At 39.5% G+C, this 26,478-nt stretch overlaps 1 protein-coding gene across 1 annotated transcript; it reads right to left on the bottom strand.

Annotated features, from left to right (window-relative positions):
* Positions 1 to 10,828: 10,828 nt before the first annotated feature.
* Positions 10,829 to 19,776, bottom strand: galr2b (galanin receptor 2b). Its single transcript, XM_010874606.5, has 3 exons — positions 19,623 to 19,776; positions 13,769 to 14,163; positions 10,829 to 12,464 (listed from the first exon to the last, which is right to left on the bottom strand). Exons 2-3 carry the CDS (start codon positions 14,140 to 14,142, stop codon positions 11,705 to 11,707), a joined length of 1,134 nt encoding a protein of 377 aa, XP_010872908.1. The 5' UTR covers positions 14,143 to 14,163; positions 19,623 to 19,776; the 3' UTR covers positions 10,829 to 11,704.
* Positions 19,777 to 26,478: the final 6,702 nt, after the last annotated feature.

Raw genomic sequence — 26,478 nt, 5'->3', positions numbered from 1 at the left:
AACAATCCAAAAAGCATTGGATTTAGAGTTTCTCTCATTTAGAGTTTACTGTAGAGTAGCTCAAACCTTTATGCTAGCAACCATGTGCTTGTTAGCAATGACAACACTCACTAGCCTAGTAGATTAGAACGTTTCTTATGGGGAAATGTAGTTTTCCTTCACTCTGTTTAACGTCATAGGAATGTATTTATACTGAAGGAGTCACATATGGGTCACATATTTGACACATTTCCATGTTTATTAACTTTTTTTGGTAAGTTTGAGCATTTTGGAGAAAATTTGCAATAGCTAGAAGTCCTGTTAGAAAGAAGGCCTATTACAGTTTTTCCCGATTGCTAACAAGCATCGGTCAATATTGAAGTCACATTGTCAAAACTCTTCACACCGCCTGCAAAACAGAAATCTATGTGGATCAAACTGTGAATAATCTTTCATTGCATTCACACAAAATGTATTCAATGAACACATTCTCCAAACTCTTTTCTCATTCATACTCCACCACCTGCTAAATAATATATTCACAACACATGTTTTTTCAAATGCTTACACACTGTTCCCAAAACTGTTAAATAAAATCTTTTTTTTTTAATATTATTTTTGTCATACAGTGTCCATTGCTTCAAAACATTGTTGAAATTGACATGCTGACCTGAGTTATAAGGTTTCTACAAGAGCAAGCTGAAAGTAGAAAGATTATCACCATATTCTGCAAGATCCTATTGGCCTACTGTTTTCATATTTTTTATTATTATAACATTTGGCAATAAAACACAGACTAGATATGTTTAAGACCAGAACACAATGCACACATGTTTTGTCTACATCATTCTGAAAATGCGGGCAAAAGATTAAGACAAACAATGAATTTTAGAACCAGGTCCAAACAAAGATTTAGAGGAGCACACTCTAAACATTAGACAAATCAAATTAAATTGTCTGGATTCAGAGTAAAACAGTATATTCACAGCACGTGTTTTTTCAAATGCTTACACACTGTACCCAAAATGGTTAAAAACACATCCAAAACAGACTGATGGCAACTGTTGTGCATTTCTGCAGTTACCAGATTTAAATATAAAGAAAACGTTAGCAGAATATTTAATAATTCCAAACACAGTTGATTGCAGTTTCAGCTGAAAACCGACCCAAGTGTTGTAGACTCTAACCTTTGAGAGAAACGGTGAACGTGTGAAAAACGGTGATCGTGTGAAAGAACTCCGGTACCAGTATGTCCAGGTAAGATGTTTGTTCAATAACCTAACAGGGTATATCCACATCTACGCATAATGTAAAGTACTGTAAAACTGTGGATTTACTTTATTTTTTTTAGAGTAGTGGAGATTGAAGCCAGTCAAACTGCACATAAATTCATCTTGGTGAATGAAGCTCAATTCAACCTAGCAAAAACACGCCGCAGAGAGCCACCATGGATGTCCCGTGCCAGAGAAGAGCTTACATCACAATGTGTGCAGCACTGTCCAATGATGGTTTGCTGCTACACAAACCACTCATTGCCTACTACAATACTGAGAGTTTTTTTTGTCATTACTGCAGCCCTGGAATTTTTGGAAATTTGATTTCAAATTGCTGCATTTCTGATTAATTCTTGTTCTGTATACATTAGTACAGTCAATAGGGTGAGGCGTTTTTCTTAATCTATAATCAATGACTGATTTATGTAAAAAATTATTTTGAAAACATACAAGATAAAAGTTAATCATTTATGTAATGCTCCCTGTTGTTAGTGTTTTATAGGTCAGTGTGTTATGAGTGACAATGTGTGTTTCTGAGTGATAATTGTTGCCAGTGTTGGTTGAACAATCTTATTTTGAGATATGTGTTTTGGAGTTTCAGAAGTGAGATTAACTGTTTGGCCAAAATGCGTGTTAGAAATGCAAACTCTGTGAAGGGTTTTGCAATTGTGGTTTCAACATTGCTTGTTAGCAATTGGGAAAAACTGTAAATCCACATACATTTACAATTGTGAACATCAGGGCTGCCTACTCTAAAGCATTGACTGTGAGACTCACAGAATTGAAACCTTTCACATGCCCTAACGCCACATGCCTATTTTCTTACCCAGTGAGATTTTTAAGTATTTAATAGTCTAAATATTCATCCAAAGTGTTGTTAACCACTACTGTGTGGTACATGTAAAGCCAAAATAACAAACCTTGTGCCAGTGTCCAATTATTTCCGTACCTAACTGTATGTGGAACTGGTGCCTCAAGTCTCTCATCAAAATCAGACACAGCTTCAACTCATTGAAACAAGACCTAAAAAGGGCACTCCACCAAAACAATACTTTTGGATAACTTTCATATTAAGAGGCATTAGAAGACAAATAGGAATACAACCAGTTGAACACCTTTTGTGGGATCAATCAATGTTAGAGTTTACATACCTGGCTAAAAGCAGAATTAGCATTTTACCTTATGGGTTATGTACAGTGCCTTTAGAAATTGTTGCATCTCTACATTACACACAAAAGGTCTGACAGATATTCAGTCATACTAATTATTCTAATAACCGTTGATCTTTTTATTTGAACATAACCCAACATTTAAGGATGTGTTAGCCTATTCTGTTATTTGTGTTTTATTTATTTATATTGCTTCAAAACCCTGATGAAAAACAAATGGCAAATTGTTGGTACTTTTTCAAATACGCCGTTACTATTACTGTTATCACTGCTGACCAACTAGATTTTCAATAGATTTATACAATATGGCACAGCAAAGGAGTTCACATTTTTCAGCATTTGAAAAGATATTGCTAACTGAACTAATGGAAGAGTTTGGGACAGTAATTGAGGACAAGCGAACAATTCAGTGGACAAGAAGGACGAGACCTGGCTGTTGTTAGATGAGCAATTTATTTGCTCAACTGGCATTAAGGAGGAGAGGGACAGGTCTCAACTTAAAGCCTGATGGAAAAAAGACAAAATCAAAAAAAGATGCGGCAGAAGAAAGACTGGGAAAGTTTCAGCCCGGCGGAGGACCCCCACAAATGACAACAGACCTGTTGTCCAAAAAAAGTTTTGCGATGATCTTGCATCAGATTTCCCCCCTCCCCAACCCCTACGACGATGACGCGTACTGGACACAACTATTATATATATATATAATGTCATAATTATTGGTTGCACCTATTCTTTTTCAATTGAAGTAATCCAAGAAGTAATCATAAATTTTTTCAAAAGTATCTGTAATAATACTAATAACAATATTTTAGCAGGTAATTTAATTTATTACATTTCATGTTTTTTGTTATTACTCCCCAACTTTGCTTGTATGCCATTACTCTCGTAAGTTATGAACTATACTTTTTTGTTCTTAGCAACATATAAAATATAGGGTCCTGTTTATGTAAATAATTATTCCTCATCAGTAAATACATTATTGCAACTAGTTTACAGTACATTTTTATTTGTTTCATATGACAAGCAGTCATTTTCAACCACCATAGCAGGCATTATCTAGCATGCACAGTGCTCATTCTTCTAGCAGTAATTGTAGGAAAAGCTGTAGCAGTACACATTAATAATATCTAAGAAATATACTTTTATGTCCTTCAAATGCATTAAGCATTGTGTACAATAATGTAGTATCTTTATAAGTCAAACAAATGAAGTAACCACAGTACTCTAACAACAAAGCCTCATCGCACTATTAAGTATTCATAACTTTATTATTATAAATGGATACAACCAGGGGCGACTGGTCATTAGGGGCAGGTGGTGCACAGCCCCACCTGTTGTCAACAGAAAGAACTGCAACAACATTTTTATTTTTATTTCTCGAAGATTACTTGCAAACATGTATTATATATGAATATAGCATCTTCCTGAATTACATATAATTTGTGTTAGGATTTTATTTAATGGTACATTGGTCCCTGCCTTGCTGCTTCAGACTGCGTTCTGCTGATTTGAGTTTGCAGTAGTAGGCCATAGGCTAAGCGTGAATGTGGGACTAGCCCCTCTCTCACAATGCAATGTACATTGTACGTGTGAAAATATTAATACACATGCTCAGAATGTTAGTGTGATCAATATAGAATTTGATGCCAAGTGGGGCTGACAGCCGGTAGCCCCACTACAGCGTAATTTCATATTTCAGACCTGATTGGCTGTCTGTCTGTCTGGCGCCAACATTAGTTGGCAAGAAGAGTGAGGAGGGTAGATTGTCTTTGCTTGTTTGTTAGCTTCACAAACGCCAGATAACTTAAGAAAATGAATAAAGTGGATTTCATACTCGAGCACCGGTTTGAAACCCTTAATTTGGAGGAAAAGCTTTAAGTAAAGTGACTTGGTGCCCATCAGCCATGGGATATTGTCATCACTCAAACTGCTGGTAAAAGTAACCCCGGGTTTAAAGTGGAGTGGTTTTTGAAGAAAAAGTGTCTAACGGTTAGCATACAAAAGAAGGCACTCTTCTGTTTTCCATGTCTGCTATTTGGTGGAGACGGTACTTGGTCGAGGACAGGTTTCAAAGATTTGAAACATATTTCTGAGAGGATTGCAAAACATGAGAGCAGCGAGAGTCATCTGGACAATGCTGTGAAATTGGGCTTACTTGGAAGGGTAAATGTTGCAGCCCAAGTTGACAGGGCATACAGGCGCTCCATTGAGCAGCAAAACAAACAGGTGGAGGAAAACAGGTACGTTCTCAGTTGGATCATAACATGTATTAAACTGTGTGGAAAATGTGAAACCGCACTGCGGGGGCACAACAAGTCAGTGGACTCCCTGAATCCTGGAATATTCAGATGTATTTTCCAGACTGTGTGAGGGCGATTCGAGACTTCAGAGGCACCATGACACTCAGCCCATCTTCAAAGGGACATCTACCACTGTACAAAATGAACTGTTAGACTGTATGTATGAAGTGTACAGGGAGGAGATAGCCAACCAAGTGGACGAGACATCATTTGTTGCCATACAGGCAGATGAGACAACCGATGTCTCCTGTAAATCACAAATGGTGGTTGTGTTGCAATACATACAGACAATACAGTGACAGAGAGGTTTTTGGAGTTTGTGGAAGTCAAAGATAAAACTGGACTCTGCCTCTCTAATAGCATCAAGGGTGTGCTATTAGAGAGGCAGAAGCTGGGAGAAAAGCTGATTGCTCAGATTTATGATGGTGCGGCTGTAATGAGTGGAAACGTCTGAGGGGGAAAAGACGCTAATGAAAGAGACATACCCACATGCCCAGTTTGTTCACTGCTATGCTCACCAGCTGAACCTGACCATGTAGCAACTTTTTTCAGCAAAGATGAGCATCCTGAAGGTGTTTTATGCAGATTTAACTGCTTTTGCCACCTTTTTCTCTGGCGCTCCAAAACGTGTTGCAGCACTTGCTGAGACGCATTCCAAGCCCACCCCCTGTACAATGGAACTTTAACAGCAGAACTGTCGACGCAGTTTGGGAAAACCATGCTGTGCTGCTCCTGTGTATCGAGGACATACGCACACAACCAGGATGGGATGAGGCCACCATAAGTGAGGCATACGGCCTGTAAAAAAAATTCTAGGACCGAGTCTTTCTGCAGCTGCTGGAAAATGTTTTCTTCCTTATGCTAGAAGTTGATGTTTTATACAACACTGCAAAAACGGAGCATCGATGCATCTGGGATTAGCTGTGCGCTCACCCGTTTCAAGGAGAATGTCCAGAATATGCAGAAGCAAACTGATGAATGGGCTGCTACCGTTCACGATGGAACAGACGAGCCAGGCCGACGAGTAACCAACACTGTGCCGGTGATGAAGGAGGCATGCGACCCAGTCATCTCCCAGGTGGAGAAGAGGTTTTCACAAAGTGACCACCTGATCGCTGGTTGACAGCTCGCTCTTCCCACAATCTGTCCTGTCATTTCCTACATCTGAGCTTGATTGTGCGGTGAAACTATGGCCTCTAGGAAACAAAGAAAAGTTGAAGTCTGAGCTGACCACTCTGTACAGCCACACTGAGTTTCACAGTGGTAAGACGGCCCTGTCTCTGTTAAGATCCATCCATGAGAACAACCCGGAGGAGGCTTTTCCTGAGATCGTCACTCTGCTGAAAATTATCATAACAACCCCTATGATGACATCCGAGTCAGAGAGGAAATTTTCCAACATGAAGAAGGTAAAAACCTTCACTCGCAATACCATGGGACAGCCGCGACTCAACGCATTGGCCATGTTGTCCATTGAAAGCCAGCTGATTCAGCACCTACATGACTTAATTCCCAAAGTCATAGAAAAGTTTGCCCAGAAGTTTGCCCGTGCCACATTTCTCTTCAAGTGAGCCCTCAGCCTTGGTGAGTGAAAGCATATTTTATCATCCTGCCTTTGTGGTGCTGGTCCGTGCATTGGTCATATTTTTGTGCTGGATCGATTGATAGAGATGGTGGCAAGTGTCAGTGTGTCCATGCTTATCTATTAAGGTTGTTGTCATAGAATGGATCTGTATCCCTAAAAGTTGTCTTTCCGCTTCGTTGTGGCCTTCATTGGTGTTGAGCTCATTGCAGTTCTCGTATGGCCCTGTAGGCGCATTTGTTCTGACCTTGGTTGCATTCCTTGAGGTTGAGGTTTGTAAATGTGACAGTGGTAATTTTACATGTTTGTGAGGGAGAAGGAGAGCAGTTACACAAGAAGGTCTCTCTTTCTCTCTCTCCAGTATGTGTACTACAACACCTGGTAGAAGCAAGCCGCTCTGTCCTTAACCTTTTCACGCGTGAGTTTCAAATATTCCTTACCGACCCCCCAGCGTGGGTTTTTTTGCACTTGACTTCAGTACTCTGCAGCATTTGAACTCATGCCAGCATTTGAACAGTCACCTTGCTAGGTAAGGAACACTACATGCATTGCATTGCAAGCTTCTCTCGTTGACTCAAATTCTAAGAGCTGCAAAAGTTGGTTGATTTATAACTGTAGCTAGCTAGAAAACGTCAGCTAACCGCTAGCAAACGTCAGCTGCCCGCTAGCTAACAAATCGTGACCAGTAATTCAGTGCAGTGAAAATGAATAAACTATATAAAATGCATACAACGGGGAACGTAACTTCTAGAAAGTTTTTGCAATGTTTTTGATCGGTAGTAGTCGCTAATATAATTCGTTTTTTGTGTATTAGTGTTGGCTGTCTGTTGGTACGTAAGTAACACTTCTTGTCCCGATTTGAATGCTTTCTACCTGGTTAATATCATAGCATGGTCTTGAAACAATTACAATCAGAAAATAAAGTTATAAACACTGTTTGAGCTAAATGTGAGTAAATAACAGCGCGGTCTGACCAGCCATTGTTACGTTACTTGTAGCTAAGCACGCTAATGATGCGTTCTAAACATGATGTTCTAATAACACCAGTGATTAAGGTAAAAGTGTTTTGTGGAGCCACGCTGTTTGTTGATGTGTTAAATAAACACATCAGTAGCAAGAGGGAGTTTTGTAGCTTTACTGGTATGTATCCTATATTTTGAAATGGTTTGTGCCCCACCAATTCTTTACATATTAAAACGCCACTGGATACAACACAGATAAATCAGGTGTATTTTTCCCAAACATCAATATTATCAGAACACAAATAAATACAATTATAGTTACTAAATAGCCTAATATTTGTCCAATGTACTCAAAAACATTGTGATATTAAATATTATTGACATTTGCATTTTACTGTGTATGATGAGCAGTAAAATGATACAAGATCTTGGAAATTAAATGTGAAGTGTCCCCTCATAAAAGTGTCTTTTTTGGATGGATGAGTAGAACAACCTGGGATAAAACTTTTTTGAAACAGGGCAGCAATTCGGCATGATGATCTTTTCATCTTTAAAATGTCCTTCATTTTTCAGGGAAAGGACACATTAACAACATTCTCTTTTTAGTATGCCCTGTTACCATAGATACAAGCCAAGCTCAATCATAAATAATGGACAAAAACAGCAACCATGACATCATTTCAGATTCCAACTTAACCAACAAGCAAATTACAAGACATTGGAAGTAAACACATTCTGTTCAAAGAAAACCTCCAGCAAAGCATGAAATTCACTGACATTCAGAAGGTATTGAAAATCTATTATATCCACCTACAATAGTAATTTACAACATTAACAATGTCTACATTATATTTTTGATCAATTTGATGTTATTTTAATGGAGACAAAAATTGCATTTCTTTCAGTGACAAAGACATTTCTGAGGGACCACAAAACTACTGAATGTAGTGTACTTTACATTGTCCATTTTATGTATTCCTTGCCTAGATGTTGTCTTCCACTAGCAGAAACATTAAACCAAGTAACATTTTTGGTGCAATTTCTGACTTTGTGCAGTCCCGACTATCATTGCCCTATACTGATGCCAACTCCCATCTACAGCTGGCTCAGAAAGAACAGAAGGAGCAACATGCTGCCAAGCTATGCAGACTAGACCCACGTTGGAAGGAACAGTTTTGTTCAGTTGGACACAGACGGACCGCCTAGTGTCTCATACAAGGCCTAAGCTTGAAATCGCCTCAATCTACCCCAAACAATGTCAATCGCAACACTAGAAACATCAATGGCGACACTGGCACAGAATCACCCAACCACCAGGCAGCCATAAGAGTGCCTAAGGTTTTATTCCTTCATATCTCCTTCAATCAGTCTTCTAAGGGGAATTAGCATGTTGTCTACAGCATGGACATGGTTTGTAACATATACTGCACTGACAGCTACTCCCACGAAAGCCCAAATCTTCTCCAGGGTTCCCCCAGGGCACCAGATAGTGCCCCTTTGTCCCATATTCTCCTGCCCGTTCCCCTTTGAGTCAGGCTGCAATGCCTGTGGACAATGCTCAGGATAATGAAAACCAATGAGAAAACACAGAGAAAGACACACCTCTGCCTGTCAGTTCTGAAAATGTTTTTTTTAGGAGACAGAGAGGAGAAAACGAAATCAACCTCTGTAGTTACAAAAAAAATATATAGAAATATGTTTTTTTTATCTGAAAGTGTTCATTGTTTATATATTCACAGTGTCTTGTAATGTCGATTGCTGCAATGCACTGTCACTGTAGCTCCCTTAAGGAATAGTCTGGCCTGGGTTGGCTGCTGACACTGATTAGTTAGCAGCTTGTAATAACAGTGGCAAAGCCTTTCACAGATTTATTCAGGATAACCAGAGAACCCCTTCTTCTTGATAATATACACTGTGCATTTGGAAAGAATTCAGACTCTTTCACTTTCTCTATATTTTGTTGTGTTATAGACGTAATGTATAATTATTTTGCTGAATACTTACACAGGAACAAAAATCCCATGTTCCTGTATACGTATCCACATTCGAGCTTAGATGCATCCCTTGTCCTTTGTCCATTCTCAAGTCTCTGTAACTTGATTGGAGTCCAACTGTGACTTAATCAATTGATGGTACATGATTTAGAAAGGCACACACTTCACAGTGCATGTCACGAACCACCCCATCAAATCCAAGGAGCACAGTGGGCTCCATCATTTTGAAATGGAAGCTCTTGTTGCTTGAAGAGCGCTACATATGGCAAAAACAAGTTAACGCTCATCATCTGGATTTTACCAGATGAATCATATCTAAATCCAGGTGTGCAAAGTGGGTGGAAGACAAAAAGCTACGATTACTGCCAAAAGGTTTTCTATAAAGTACTGTATAAAGGGTCTGAATACTTATGTAAAGTATTCAGAAAAATGGAAATGGTATTTCCATTTTTTTCAATGAATTGGCAATGATCACAGCTTTTTTCAATGAATTGGCACACATGTTTTCTTTTGTCATTATGGGCTAGTGTGTGTAGATTGATGGCAAAGAATAATAATTTAAATATGTAGTTTTTTTTTACATTTCAGAATGGTTGGCAATTGCCCATTTATTGTGCATGACAGTTACATTTTTTTTTTGTGCATGATAGTTTTTCTCCATAATTTAGAGATTGAAATATAATTTTGATGCTTTTTGATGTGTGTGGTGTTGTTGTCCTGCTGAAAGACCCACACTATTTGAAGGAGATCTAGTTTCTGGACACTAGTCAGAACACTTTGATTTCACAATGCCTTTGTTCAACCATCCCAGTACCAGAGGCAGCAAGATTTGTGCAAAGTTTATTCAGATTTTCATGTGTCTGTCTTTCAGCAGTGCAGTCTTCCTATACTTTGTACTTGGCTAAGTGTGTGGCAGATGGTCTGGGCTAAATCCATTCTTCAGGTTAGCTTGTAGATCTACCTGAGGTGCTTCAAACCAACTTTCATCAAGTATTTAATTTTGGTAATGTCCTGGGTGATTCACCACTGTTCCAAGGACTGCAAACTTCTTGATAATGCTGCAGACCATATGCTAACATGGATTCCAAGGTCCCAGGAGATGTCAACATGAATCACCTGACTCTATACATGCATTCTTTGTATATTGATGATGATTCATATTATGACTTAACCACAACTGTTGTGTTTGGCTGTGATATTCGCTTATTGATTTTTTTCTCCTTTCTACCTTACACAATAGGTTTATTTTGTGGCTGGGCCAAGCAGCCAATGTAGAAATCATTATTTTCTAAAATCTACATAGTTCATAAAATGTGTCTCTACATGAGAAAAACTTGCATTAAACAGTGTCGAAACCAATGTTATCATCACAATCGCTGTATATATTGTTGGACAGCTAGCGGACAAAAGCAAAGGTAAATATTCTGGTGGAAAGGGAGTCTATTTTATAGAAGCATACTGCTCTCGCAATGAACTTCCACACTGGGAACAAATCCCATGTGTAGCACCTTTGTAATACATACATGAACCACAGGATAAAACATTTTATTATATTTTTTTATATCCACTCCTGAAGTGTTTAGCCAACACTTGGAACACAAATACATACAGTAATCAAACCCAATACACACAATCCACAAGAAAAAGACAAAAAGTAGAAACATAGAATAGACAGAGATTCATAGAAGCGGATTTTAGTGTCTTCAAGGCAGAAATTTGGAAGAAAGAACATTGCACTTTGACAAAATTGCGGGCATTATTAAAGAGCATTATAAATACAAAAGTGTTCTGTCCTTTAGCTGTTCGACGAGGGTGCAAACAGAGGACAAGGAGGATAGTTAACAGCATTCAAGGACTGAGGAGAAAGAGGAAAATGGGAAATGAGAAATTATGAGACTAATAATATGTGTGTGGGATCTGAATTTGATCTTTATTTGAGCCCATTTGCCGCAGCAGGAAACAAGCCTAAAGGAACAGGACTTGTGACTTATTATGTGGATAACAGAGAATGGATTACAGAGAATTGTTTTGCGAGGAAAACTCTAGTCTGACATTAGAAAGCGGAAAAATTCACTTCAGAAGCCTTTTTAACTTTTCAAATACATTACAAGTTTTAAACTGTAAGAAAGTGCTCCAGCAACAAGCTGATCAAATTAAGATCCTACATCTATACAAGTGAGGAGTGGCCAAAAAAGGATAACATATTTGGCATTTTATTTTTTAACACAACAACACAACAAGTGATTTAGTGCAGCACACATCAGATAGAAACATGCAAAGAAAAACGATTAAAAGACATTCACTCCCGTATCAAACTCCCATTTGTCACCCTTTCAAAAACATAGACATTGTCATCGTCATTGCCCTTCCCTGTGAGTTTGAAATCCTAAGTCTTTGTGATAAGGCAATAATCTTCACAGACCCTTCACCTCAGATGTTCACCCTCAGGCCTGTTTCTGGACATGGCTTTGTGTCACGGTTGCTTCCCTGGGCTCGGCTATGGGCCGGCTGCTCATCTCGCAGTCATTTTGTCGTAAATTGTCCTCATTCATGTGTGACACTTCCGTGGAGCCGGCCTCAAACCCGGGCGCAGTGTTAGCCACGTGGACCACGTGCACTTTGTTCCTGCCGTTCTTACTGAGGATGCAACTGAACACCTTCTTGAAGCCTTTGCGGAAGTGCTTGGACACCAGCGCGTACACAATAGGGTTGAGGCAGGAGTTGGCGTAGGCCATGCAGTGAGAGAGGATCCGGAACGCGTACGTGGTCTGATTGAAGGGGAAGTCACCGTACAGGTAGCATAGGATCACCACGTGGTAAGGCAGCCAGCAGATACAGAAGAGCACCGTGACGATGATGATCATCTTCGTGACTTTGCGCTTGGCTCTCTTGGACTCCGACATCCCGTCCAGAGGGTCCACAGCAGTCCACAGGTACTTGATGGTCCTGGTGTACGAAAGGCTCACGATCAGCACAGGGATCACGTAGCCGAACACAAAGGTGCAGGTGTCCAGAACCTTTCGGTTGTGCTCCTCCCAGCCTGGAACACACACGCTGCTGTTGGCGAAATCTATGAGGTCGTAGTAGCTCAAGTAGGGTCCGGCGAAGATGAGTGATAGGCCCCAGATGATTACCATAGCAACCACAGCATTACAGGGTGTTCTTAGCTCTCTGGAGCGGAGTGGGTAGCGAATAGCCAGATACCTAGACCAAACAGACATCAATACTTGATACATATTCCAAAACGAAAGACTGTTATTAATGCATGCTTGTTTGTTTTATATGAATAATTGCAAGAGTAATGCAGTCATTACACTTCATTCAAGCAATTGTATAAAGACATTGAAACACTAGAAGCTCTGTTTCTGAGGATTAAGAGTGGCACATTGATGCTGTGAATGGATGTCATATGAAATTAAATCTGTGTGTATGTGTTTTTGTGTACGTGCATATGTTTGTTTACTAACCACATTACTAACCTTGTGAGGACCAGAATTCCTCGCAAAAATAGCAACCAGTGGAATATCTGGTGAAGCGAGGACACTTGGCTGGTTTTCTCTTACAGAAAAAAATACGTTTTAGACTTGGTAAGGGTTAATGAAAGGTTTTCACTTAGGTTAATGGTTTTGAGGTTAAGATTAGGATACAGGATAGGTTTAGTTTTAGGGTTAGAGAAAGTAGGATTTTGAATGGAAATACAAGTTGTCCTCACAAGTATAGTAAAACAAGTGTGTGTTCTTTCCGGCCTTATGGTTTCATTTTTTACACTGAGGAAATAATAAATGTATAGATCCCCTTCAGAAGATAAACAATAGCCCACTAAGACTAGTTATATTGATGGGGATTACCTTGCAAAACCTGTCACATCAGGAAAGAAGAATACATTAGTTTTATGCAGGAATAGAAATACACCTCTTTCAGTCCATCACAGATTCAGCCTCACTTTCATTTGAAGATCAGCCACTCCATCTCTTATCAATGCAGACAAAATGGTTGTTCTATGACAGCTTTAGCATTAGTTTTCAATGAATATGACAAACCGTCTTGTCAACAAAGACACTGCTGATCAGCTTTCTTAACACATACCACTTCAGAAAGAATTTCAAAGTTGCTTTGTATTACTGAACAATAGATGATGAGAGTATAGGACAAGGAGACTGGGTGCTTGTTTAGAGAGGAAGTGTGCTAGACTTTAATGAGGTGAGAGGAAGAGCAACATTGGCTTGGCAATGGAACCATAATTGGCTTCAACCTTTAGAGCTGCTGCACACATCGTGTCTCTTTGCTTTCAGTTAGAATCCAGCTGAATAAAAATGAACAAATATTTAGGAAGTGATTCTATTCCTTTTGGGTTCCTCAAATGTGTCATTAAGTTAACGTTGTTGAACCGAAATTAGAGGGGACAGCTTCTTTTCCAGTGAATGACTAAACACAGGGTTTTAGTACAGTATCTTTTTACATGTGAACGTGAAATGACATTAGCGAACATGGAGCAACAGCGGACACACCTGTCGACAGAGACGGCGGCGAGCGTGAAGCTGCTGGCGTACATGGTGAGGTTAATAAAGAAGTGGACCACTTTGCACATGAAGGAGCCGAACACCCAGCCCTCCAGGGAGTAGATGGTGGCTTGGAAAGGCACACAGAAAATGATGAAGAAGAAGTCCGCCACGCTGAGGTTCAGGATGAAGAGGTTGGTGGTGTTGTATCCCACCTGGCCGCTGCGGAGGAGCACGGCCAACACCAGGCTATTCCCGACGGTGCCGAGCAGGAAGATGAGTGAGAACACCACCGGCACGATCACACTGGTGGCATTCAGCTGGTAGCTGTCGGACGTGTTCCAGGGCCCCGCAGTTTTGCCAAAGTCCTCCAGGTCAGACATTTTGGGAACACTTTAGAAGTTCTAGAGAAGAATAAGAGGAAGACACCATTTAATACTGATTAACACTCACTGCAATTGGGGCTACATTAATTTGAGGGGCCACAGGACGGATGATTTACTGCTTCCAAAACATTTTACAAACAGTTCACTGAAGTGTTAAGAAACATGAGAACAGCGTGGAAAGTCAAATCATTGGAGATTTAAAGTTTGAGTATGCTCCCGATAGGTTTGACCAGGAGGCAACTCGGCAGTGTTCTCCTCACAAGGTGTTGCAGAAATAAGTAGTGGTTCCACCAAAGTTGAGAGATAAAATTATTCTGTAATCAAACGGTTTTCGGAATAGGCAACATTAGGCTGCCACAGTCATTCAAATCAGTTATGCACAGTGGTTTGAGTCTCATTTCACTCAGACTGATGAAAGAATAGAGACCAAAGCAGAGACACACTCTCCATCACTACCCAAAGCCAGTTAAATACTTTATCTATTCCTTAGTAGATATGGAAAGTGTAACTACCAACCAACACAACACGGCACAGCATGGAGGGGACAGTGTGTGAGAAAACCCTTAGGTCCACTACCAAGGTCTTGAGCTAAAGGTTGATTGAATGGGAAAATGGGAAACAGGTTTTCTTCCATGTTAACAATCAACTGAGTTACAAACGAGCCAACAAAAGACATTCATGTCAAAAGCGAGTGCATGTTCCGACCACCTAAAGGTCCAGTACACTCCAGTGTTGTCACTTCTGTTGCCTTCCCATCCAAAGTGAACTGGCTAGTGTTTTGCATTCCTATGGCATGAACACACACACTCCCACTGGGTAATAAGCCATACCAGCAGTAAGGTCTATTAAAAATTGAACAGGATGAGATCTCCCATACACAGGTCTAAATAAATAAAGTGAATGCCCACAATCTTTGGGAATGCTCACCTCAAAATCTGAAGATATGAATTATTGCACTTGATAATGAAATCAGTTGTTTCTCAATCATGTTTCAATCACAAATGTTTGATGGAAATGACTTGGAAATTACATGACACACGAATTGACTCCTATTATTCAAAATTCTAAACAGAACATCCCTCATTCACCACTGTGTTTTAGAATGCCCCAATTTAATGCCTAAAAATGTACAGTTCTGCAGTCTTCATTCTATTATCTTATATATGAACTAAAAATGTTAGTAGGAAAACACATGCTGCACTTTTTAACCCCGTGGCACTATAGTCACAGTCTAATTTTAGCTTTGTTGAGAACCGTGCTGACGTCAAACGACAATTTTCACTGCCTTTTTCCCATGTGATTTGGTCATGTTGGACCAATGATGAGTGTTGGCAAATTAGCACTTACATAATGAACAGAGTACGGCGGATCCTTCAAAAGGCAGCAGAAGCTGCTTGCTCAATTCACCATCTCACTCAATATAGTTCATCTTTTTGCAGTTCTCCTATGACATATTGTCAAATACACAAACCTTGCTAGTGTAAAAGGCAAACGGCCAACACATCATTCAAAAGGGTCAAACCACTTGGAGGGAATAGTAGCGTGGCTCAAATAAAATGGATTGGTTCAATATTATATTTCAGTATCCCGAAAGGAGTAAAAGATTGATGGTGTCTTAGATTTTACAACAATTGCATGGTTATATAAGTCCACTAATGTCCAAAAGCTACTTATTGTCAGATAGTTATTGTCGTTATGATCTCTGTGATATTATACTGATAAAAAAAGATTACAATCAATTGGTTGGACAGATTTTTTACTGTCTATTTTATGTTTTATTGAATCTTTATCATTATATTTACTTACATTAAGGCTTGTAAATAGCATAAATATAACAGCTCTTATGCACATACACACACTCAATAAAATATAACATTCAACATATTTCCTTCAGCTACCCTTGTATGGGAAAACAAATTGGTACCAGGTACAGTATAAACCAATAAACAAATCTTTTTTATTTGACTCTGGCCCAAAATGCTTATTTTCATTCTCTCCTTCTCAGGGATAGATTCAAACCATCAATATTGAGGTCAAATTAACCAACATGTAAAAAAAGAGATGAAAAGTTTCCTTGAAAGTTTCCTCCAAGCTCAGCCAAAAACCCTTTTGGGCTCTTTTTAGAAAACATATTTATAAAAACAATAGTTTAGGAAGCAGAGCTATACAAACATATACTTCTGCCTGATGAAAGAACAAGAGATAAAAAGAAAGGTGTACCAATAAAATTATTTTTCTGTGGGGAATGTGCCAGAAGCCAGAAACCTTTCTATTTTATAAAATACTGCACATAGCCACAGGAAGTAGGGGAACTGGGAATGCTATTGCACCCCTGATGAGATTCCACAATTTAGTTTTAGTTCATGTCTACAGTCTGCCTTTCTGTTACTTGTGTAGTCCACCTTTCTGTTGGCAACCATCACGCCGGTCAATAGACATGAATTGTTAGTCCGTTAGTGAGTTTGACACTCGTCATTATGCCCGACAGGCACGCGTCATCCATCCATTCAGTATCTGTTCAATTCCACCACACCCACAAACATTGTCAGCTCCCCCTGATTAGAACATGTCCCCACGGCTATGATAGTACATAAGGGGTTGTGCTTTGTGTATATCATGTCTTCCCCACCTTTTAACCATTACTTTACAAGGTTAGTATGCAAAGAATTATGGTTAATAGTCTTGCTCTGGAACAGAACAACAGATGTTTTCATCTTGTTGGCTTAGTCAGGTATTTCAAGTAAAATTAACCCTTTTCTTTATGACTTAATCCTCACAGGTCACGGAGCTGTAGCTTACCACTAAAGCTACAGCTTGTAATGCTCTTGAGGACCACCATTTGTGGAGTCTAAAAACATAACAGAAAATAACTTGCAGCTCAAATTAATGTATGTACACTGTCCAAATGTGTGGCTTCTAATGTGTCAAATTCCAGTAATACCCCCAACTAGTATTATATACAATAAAACTAAAATCATTAAAGAATTGGGGACCATCAACAATCCACACCAAACAATGGAAACCCCTTTGTAGATTCCCTGCTCTCCTAAAATGTCTGATTCACTAAACTTGCTCTGGCTCATAGAAATAGAAAATAACTATTACATCTGATATAGACTCCACACTAAATCTAATTGAAATAAATGTGAGACCACAAAAACAGAAGCAAACACTGACTCAGCCCGGAAAAAGAAAGAAAACCTAATGGATCAAAATCATCCAAGCACGTCACAAACAATAATTCAATAGAGAAAAGGAATTGATTTTACATTTATATTTTGGAGCATACAATTCAATATAACCAATAATAAAAGCATCAGTTTTCCTAAAACGAGATCACGTGTGTAATCAGTGGGTTGACTTCACCACTATTCATCATGTATTGCCAGTAGGTGACCTTAATTAAATAAGGATGAACACAGACAGGGAAACTGTCAACATAAATCTCTGGCTAATGACAGATTACCAAAAGAGTGGTCATGTGAAATACACAACCACAAACTCCAACAATAATCTACAGCCACTTCAAATTAATTGTTTAAGAAAATAGATAAGTAATGGTGTTATTTGAATAAAGGCCCCTAAAGCCCCATGCAATCTTTGTAGTTTGTTTCTAATGATCGGTCTGTGTCTAATAAATCACTGGGCGAAGAAAAATAATCCAACATACATATTTCAGTGTACTTACCTGAGCCTCCTTTGGCCATTGAAATGCTTTCGTTTAATCAGGCTGGTTAATCCGCTCAGGCCCTAAGGACTACAGTCTGACAATACTGTGCTCTCCAGAATTATTGGCACACATGGTAAATATGAACAAAAACATGACAAAAATGAATTGTTGTTTCTCAGCTGGATCTTTTCGAAACCAACCATAAGTTGATTGAACATTTTTAAAAGAGAAAAATCCTAATTAAGAAATAATTACTTCATTCAAGCCCATGCCTGCCACTTTATTGGCACACCTGGAAAATCTTATGAACAAAATCAAATGAATGTGTATTCTGGTTAAGATTTTACTTTTTATAGTTCATCGTCTTTGGAGTGGTCATCCATGACATCCTGTTTCACTGGTATTTAAATATTAGGCCCCTAGTCATCCATCAACATGGGAAATGCCAGAGAAAACATTAAATGAGACAGAAGTTTGTTTACCTTCACAAATCAGGCAAGTGCAATAAAAACACACTTCTGAAAATACCCAAATCAACTACTAGGACAATCATTAATTAAAACATCCTGAGCTTGGGAAGAACTTGCTTGGAAGAGGATGCATGTGTATTTTTTCCTCATGCACAATTTGAAGGATGGTCTATAAAAATGTTGGAGTTTGCTTAATCTCATTGAAAAAAAAATGTGTGGATTGATGACTAAAATGTTGCTTTTTTGCAACAAATACCAGAGGTAGATATGGCCTAAAAAGAGCCATGGTCATGCAGAAAATTACCTAATCTCCAGGGTTGTATATGCTGGTGGATCTGTGATGTCTTGGCAAAGAGAGGGTGCCCAAAGCACTAAATGCAGTGTTTTTCTCTTATAACAACTTTCACTCAATTAAAGTGCCTATAAAAATGATATGACTTGCATATAAAATATTATATGCAAGTCATATAACGTTTTGAGTGTAAGATCAAGCTGATAGACAACTAAAATCCAAAGAAATTTTTCTTTTCATATTTAACTAGATTTCCAATAATTCTGGTTGACACTGTATACACAAACACAGTCCAGAACCATCTGTCTCTCAACACGCTGAGGTCCCAGGGGAAACAATCTTGACATGTAATTAGAGTTTTCAGTGGGATGTCCGTTGATGAGCAGGAGCTGTCTCACGGGGGGATAGGATATGTTCAGTGACTGACTGCAAGCAGGAAACCGAGCTAAAACACAGCTATGGACCTAAGCCTTCAGCTTGTGTGAACAGATTTTCAGAGAGGTTGCAAAGTTTGCCTCTTAAAATCATAATGATGCGAAATGATGTGGAATTACAACGGTGATGGAAAATATGATGAGTAAATTATGGGATGTAAAACAATTCCTTTTCATCATGATTTCATTCAGCAACTGATATAGCCCAGGAAGAATATACCTACAATGTAAGATTCTCAGTTTTTAAGACATTTCTGGGATTTTCTGATTTAAAGGTTGATCATAAATAACAGAAATTCCATATATAACATATTTTGGGCATGGCCATGTTCTCATTATAAAGAATAGTGGAGAAACATTTTTATGATCAAATGAGATCAATTAAAGTCACAGAAACTAAACTTCTGAAGCACATTTTCATCGCATCAGTAATTTTTTTTCAATGTAGCGTCCCACATTCCTATGGTCAGGATGTGATGCAAGTCTTCACAACGGAAAGGAAACCCACGGAATAATTCCTTTCTGAACACCAGACTGTGCTTTTGTATACACATAAATGTTGACACATCATGCAAATTAGAAGATGTACTTTGATTTTCTCCCCCACTTACCAGATTTACTGGCAAATGATATCCGTTGTTCAAATATCCCGTTTGTTTTCTGCTACTCCCAACAGGAAAAGAATGCTGCTCATGCTAATATATCCGCACTCTTGCTGAGCTCCCTTGCTCCTCATTGCACATCGATATTCTGCCTGGATCTCACTCTCCCTGTCTCTCACTCTCACCCCCCCCCCACACACACACACACACCCCTTCTATCTTTCTACCAGTTCAACCCCTCCCTTTTCCCTCTCATGAAAGCTCCTCCTCCACATTCAGTTTAATGTTCACACTTCTCTGCAGGAGAGGACTGCAGAATAAAGGAACAGTATCTCACAGAAGTGAGTACACCCCTCACATTTTTGCAAATATTGGATTATATCTTTTCATGTGACAACACTAAAGAAATGACACTTTGCTACAATGTAAAGCAGTGAGTGTACAACTTGTTCAACAGTGTAAATTTTTCTGTCCCCTCAAAATAACACAACACACAGCCATTAATGTCTAAACCGCTGGCAACAAAAGTGAGTACACCCCTATGTTTACCAGTGTGTTGCATTACCTCTTCTTCTTACAATTCTCTATAAGCGTTTGGGGAACTGAGGAGAACAATTGCTGTAGTTTAGAAAGTGAAATGTTTTCCCATTCGTGCTTGGTATAGGATTTCAGTTGCTCAACAATTCAGGGTCTCCTTTGTTGTATTTTTAGTTTCAAAATGCGCCAAATATTTTTAATGGATGATAGGTCTGGACTGCAGGCAGCCCAGTTTAGTGTCCGGACTCCTTTACTTCAGAGCCAAGCTGTTTAAATGTCTTGCTGAAAAAGATGTTGACTTGATGGCAGCATATGTTACTCCAAAACCTGTTTATATAGTTCAGCATTCATGGTGCCTTCACAAATGTGCACCCATGCCATGTGCACCCATGCCATGTGCACCATGACGGACGCTGGCTTTCGGACTGTGTGCTGATAACATGCTGGATGGTCCCACTCCTCTTTGGTCTGGAGGACACGGCATCCATGATTCCCAAAAATCATTTTGATTTGGCAGACCAAAGAACAGTTTTCCACTTCACCTCAATCCATCTAAAATTACCTTGGACCCAGAGAGTGCGGCGGTGGTTCTGGGTCTTATTTATATGGTTTGTTCTTTGCATGGTTGAGTTTTCACTTGCATTTGTGGATGCTGTGACATACTGTGTTCACAGACAATGGTTTTTGGAAGTGTTCCTGAGCCCATGTAGTAATGGCCACAACAGAATTGGGTCTGTTCTTAATGCAGTGCAGCCAGAGGGCCGAAGATCACAGCCATCAAATATTGGTTTTTGCCTTTGTCCCTTGCGTACAGAGATTACTCCAGATTCTCTGAATCTTTTAATGATATTGTGTACCATAGATGATGAGATGTTATTCTTGAATTGTGTTACTATTTACCCATGCAGTCTTTCACAGATTGGTGAACCCCTCCCCATCCTCACTTCTGACAGGCCAACTCTCTCTGCAATGATCTTTTAATACCCAATCATGTTACTGACCTGCTGCCTATTGACGTAATTAGTTGTGTGAAATTCCACCAGGTTTAGTTTATTTAGCATTACATGTTTCCAGTCTGTTGGTGCCTCTGTCCCAGCTTTTTTGAAACGTGTTGCTGGCATCAAATTCAAAGTGAGCATGTATTTTCCAAGAAACGATTTCTCAGTTTCAATATTTGATATGTTGTCTTGGTACTATTTTCATTTGAATATATAGTCTCCAAACATCCTATCATTTTTCGTGGTATGTCCACATAGATTTTGACAACAGAATTATTCTGTAACCCACAAGTCTAATTATGCAATAAAAAGACACAGAACTATAATTTGTAATAGGGATGCAAAGGTACATGGTATGTTGTGGACCCGTTCGTTACGGTTCAAAATGCACATGCGAACAGGTGTGTTACAATGTGCTTAAACCAGACGCGTAGCTTGTGAACGGGTAACGGTGCACGTCCACTGTTCCGGCGGGAATTCACCTGCATGCGCCGCCTTGCTCCAGATGGTCGCTTAAGGGGCGTGTCCACTATGGGTGTATGTTTTTCAAGGGTGTGGGCCGTGTTGACATCGTTGCCTGGTGCTGGGGGCCCCAGGCCATCAGGGGGCTCCTGAGGGCTGACAAATACAGCCCCGGACCACTGAACCTTTTTCATTCTTTTCCAAAAAAGTTGAAAAGGAAAGTTTTGAGTGAGGAACAGAAGTGTTCAATTTGCAGTGGTCTCTTAATTTTAACCCTTCTGTTCCCCACTTAAAACTTCCTTTTTCACTTTTTTGGAAAGGAAAATGTGCAGTGGTCTCTTAATGTTTTCCGGAGCTGCATTACTTCACAGCAATGTCCCAAAATGTGGCAATCGTAGAGACCGCAACAACCAATGGATGATTTGCAATGACATATCAATAGGAAACCTCCCTAAAGGCGCCCCACATGGTACCTGCAGGTTTCAGGATGTTAAATTGAAGATTTTCTTTAATGCCACTGCGTATTCAATGTAAGACCAATTTCATAACAACACCCCATGCAAAAATACACAAGGACACCAATTCGCCTGAAGTACCCACTGTTGTTAGGGTAGTAAGCCTACTGCTACCCTAGAATGTTGCTAAGCCTGGGAAGTACCTATAGGATTTTTGTGGCAATGATATGTTAAATGGTTTTTGTCAGTAACGTCTCAAAACATGTTAACACAATCAAAATCATTGCTTGGGCTAACGCCTTAAAACACGTAAACCCAGTCAAATGCTTTGCTTGGGAGAGGCTTATATAGGTGTTCATGAGAAAAATGCCTTCAGTGCAACAGTAGCTAGCTAAGCGAAGATGGCAATGAAAAACCAAATAAAACCTGATCGAAATCTGTTGATATACAGTATGTCATACATGTGGTGAACCATATCAGTCTCTGAGAAACAAAAATAACCTTTTCCTAGGTAAATCGTTGTTATTGCGACCAGACTACACACTCATGCTAGACTGTATAATACATGACAGGTAACGATGAATGATGGGTTTTCTAAAGTGGTATGTGGCTCCTGTCGAAATAATCAATTCATACCAAAACTACACAATTGCCGTGACCTACAATCCGAACCAGTGGGACCAGTGTACCGTTGCATAACTCATTTGTAATAATGACAAAAGCACAGTTGGCGCTTCTAAGTGGGCCATTCTTCATTTCAACAGGAATTAAACTTAAGCTATTGAGGATGCTTAGTCTTACCTTCATATATTGTTAACAATACATATTTGGCCATACTCTGTGCTCAAGAGTTGCTTCAGATTTGAGTGGTTCCAACCAGTATTTCCTTGGTTCACACAAGGACATTTTGTGGTGCGAATGGATAGTCCATCTGGTAATTCTAAGCAACTGGTAGAAAGTCAGGATTGTTTTGAATATTCCCATGGAAACCAAAATGCAGGTGGGGTCCGGGGTTGAACATTGGCCCGGGGGGGATTATTATAATAAAAATGTGTTTGTGAAGTGAAACAAGGTTATTGTCAAAGTATTGTTATTTAATTCAGTTTGGTCAGAAAAATGCACACTAGTCGCCCGCTGGAGGTCATTTGGTAGGGCTCTGGCAGTGCTCCTGTTTCTCCTTGCATGAAGGAGCAGATATCGGTCTTGCTGCTGGGTTGGTGACCTTTTACAGCCCTTTCCATGTCTCCTGGTAACTCTTCCATGCTCTTGAGACTGTACTGGGAGACACAGCAAGCCTTCTTGTGGCGGCACATATGGATGTTCCATCCTGGAGGAGTTGGACTACCTGTGCAACCTGAATGGGCTGCAGGTACCACCTCATGCAACCAGTAGTGACAGGGAAAAGAGAAGAATCAGTCATGAAGAATAAGGAGAGAGCAATTGTCTGTGGCCACCACCTGCAAAACCATTCCCTTTTTCAGGGTTGTCTTGCTGTTTCCTCTCCAGTGCACCTGTTGTCACTTTCATTTGCACCAAACCAGGTGACATTGATTCACAGTCGCTTGTGCTTCCTCACTGGACAGACTGAAATCCCTGAAGTTTAATTGATCTATTATGTTCAATATACTATAATCTAGTTTTAACATATTTTAACAGAAGAAATATATATATTTAAGAATATTAATAATTTATTTCATTTACAGAAAATTCCAATTATCAGTACTTAATTTACACAATACTTTGGTTAGCTAGCTAGCACATATTCAACATTTTCTAACAGGAGAGAATATCGCTAGATTAAAAAAAAAACGTAATAACAAACACCAATAAAGTTATTGGGAAGCTAGTGATTTAAGTGCGATATCATGTGTGCTGTTTTCCCGCCACTGTCGTAGGACTACATGATTTCAGTATGACAGGTAAATCACCTTTGGGCTGAGTCCGCCTGTGTGATGGAGAAGCACTGTCAGCAGGACTTTTAATTGGCTGTTGAAACATCTCCATTATGGTGCTGCACTGTCGTTTTTCTTACTTTCTCCGCACCACCTTTCCTCTTCCTATTTTAAGAAAAGCAGCAAACACAAAAAGAATGTTGCTTTAGATGTTGACCAATCTTGTCACTCCTGCTCCCTCTTTAATATTGAAATATAGGGTCATCACTCCATGTGAGTAGCCTTTGTGTAGACATTCCCAAGAGAGATATAAACAGGGAAAGAGAATTTCAAGTCAGGCCGAATGGCCCACAAAATTCCTATTATCCTGGGAAAAGCTGCACATAATTAGCGGCTGCTGGGCGGGCCATGTAAATTGGGTTGGCCCAGCCCACTGGGAAAAGTCCTCAATCTGCCGATGGCCAGTCCTCCCCTGCCAAAATGTTTTGTTATTATTATAATAAGTAATAACTAAGCAATCAATTGTTATTCATATTCACTTAACATTTTAAACGTATTAATTATGAATCAATAAATCATTATGAATGAAACATGATGATTTCCTGAGATTCTGATTAGAGAATACAAAGAGTAAATGGAGGCAAAAACCAGAATTTCAAAGAGATTACATTAATAACATGCTGTAGATGTGGAAAGCCAAAACTCAGATGAGATTACAGTAATAACACACTGTAGCTGTGGAAAGCCAAAACTCAGATGAGATTACAGTAATAACACACTGTAGCTGTGGAAAGCCAAAACTCAGATGAGATTACAGTAATAACACACTGTAGCTGTGGAAAGCCAAAACTGAAAACGTGCATGAGGCTCACACCGTCGACGTCTACATACTTCAACACCACCTCATGCCTGAGTGTTTCAGAGCTTCCTGTCCTGATCTACATTACCCAATGATCTATTATAATGCTGTAGTGTAATTAAAATGAATTCAAATGATCCAATAAAGCTACAGTATGTAGCCTTCAATTATTACAGTATAGCCATACCGAGACACACTTTCCCTTCTTCATTGGGGTTCATTGGTGGCCAATCACAAGTCTACTCCAATTTCTGGATTTATTGTCCAGTGTAAGCTTATGCCATTCTATGGTTTGGGTACAGTGTCTTGCGAAAGTATTCAGCCCTCTTGAACTTTTCGAACTTTTGCCACATTTCAGGCTTCAAACATAAAGATATAAAACTGTAATTTTTTGTGAAGAATCAATAACAAGTGGGACACAATCATGAAGTGGAACAAAATGTATTGGATATTTCAAACCTTTTTAACAAATAAAAAACTGAAAAATGGGGCGTGCAAAATTATTCAGCCCCCTTAAGTTAATACTTTGTAGCACCACCTTTTGCTGCGATTACAGCTGTAAGTCGCTTGGGGTATGTCCATTCTAACACCTGGATATGTTTATTTGTGAACCATTCCATTGTAGATTTTGCTTTATGTTTTGGATCATTGTCTTGTTGGAAGAAGAATCTCCATCCCAGTCTCAGGTCTTTTGCAGACTCCATCAGGTTTTCTTCCAGAATGGTCCTGTATTTGGCTCCTTCCATCTTCCAATCAATTCTAACCATCTTCCCTGTCCCTGCGGAAAGAAAAGCAGGCCCAAACCATGATGCTGCCACCACCATGTTTGACAGTGGGGATGGTGTGATCAGGGTGATGAGCTGTGTTGCTTTTACGCCAAACATAACGTTTTGCATTGTTGCCAAAAAGTTCAATTTTGGTTTCATCTGACCAGAGCACCTTCTTCTCCCAGGCTTGTGGCAAACTTTAAACGACACTTTTTATGGATATCTTTAAGAAATGGCTTTCTTCTTGCCACTCTTCCACAAAGGCCAGATTTGTGCAGTATACGACTGATTGTTGTCCTATGGACAGACTCCCACCTCAGCTGTAGATCTCTGCAGTTCATCCAGAGTGATCATGGGCCTCTTGGCTGTATCTCTGATCAGCCTTCTCCTTGTATGAGCTGAAAGTTTAGAGGGACGGCCAGGTCTTCGTAGATTTGCAGTGGTCTGATACTCCTTCCATTTCAATATTATCGCTTGCACAGTGCTCCTTGGGATGTTTTAGGCTTGGGAAATCTTTTTGTATCCAAATCCGGCTTTACACTTCTCGACAACAGTATCTCGGACCTGCCTGGTGTGTTCCCTGTTCTTCATGATGCTCTCTGCGCTTTAAACGGACCTCTGTGACTATCACAGAGCAGGTGCATTTATACGGAGACTTGATTACACACAGGTGGATTCTATTTGTCATCATTAGTCATTTAGGTCAACATTGGATCATTCTGAGATCCTCACTGAACTTCTGGAGAGAGTTTGCTGCACTGAAAGTAAAGGGGCTGAATAATTTTGCACGCCCAAGTTTTCAGTTTCTATTTGATAAAAAGGTTTGAAATATCCAATGAATTTCGTTCCACTTCATAACTGTGCCCCAGTTGTTGTTGATTCTTCACAAAAAAAT

Source organism: Esox lucius, chromosome 11, assembly GCF_011004845.1.
Source record: "Esox lucius isolate fEsoLuc1 chromosome 11, fEsoLuc1.pri, whole genome shotgun sequence".
NCBI classification, from domain to species: domain Eukaryota; kingdom Metazoa; phylum Chordata; class Actinopteri; order Esociformes; family Esocidae; genus Esox; species Esox lucius.
Note: the sequence above shows the minus strand (reverse complement) of the source record. Positions and strands in the feature narration are given on the sequence as shown.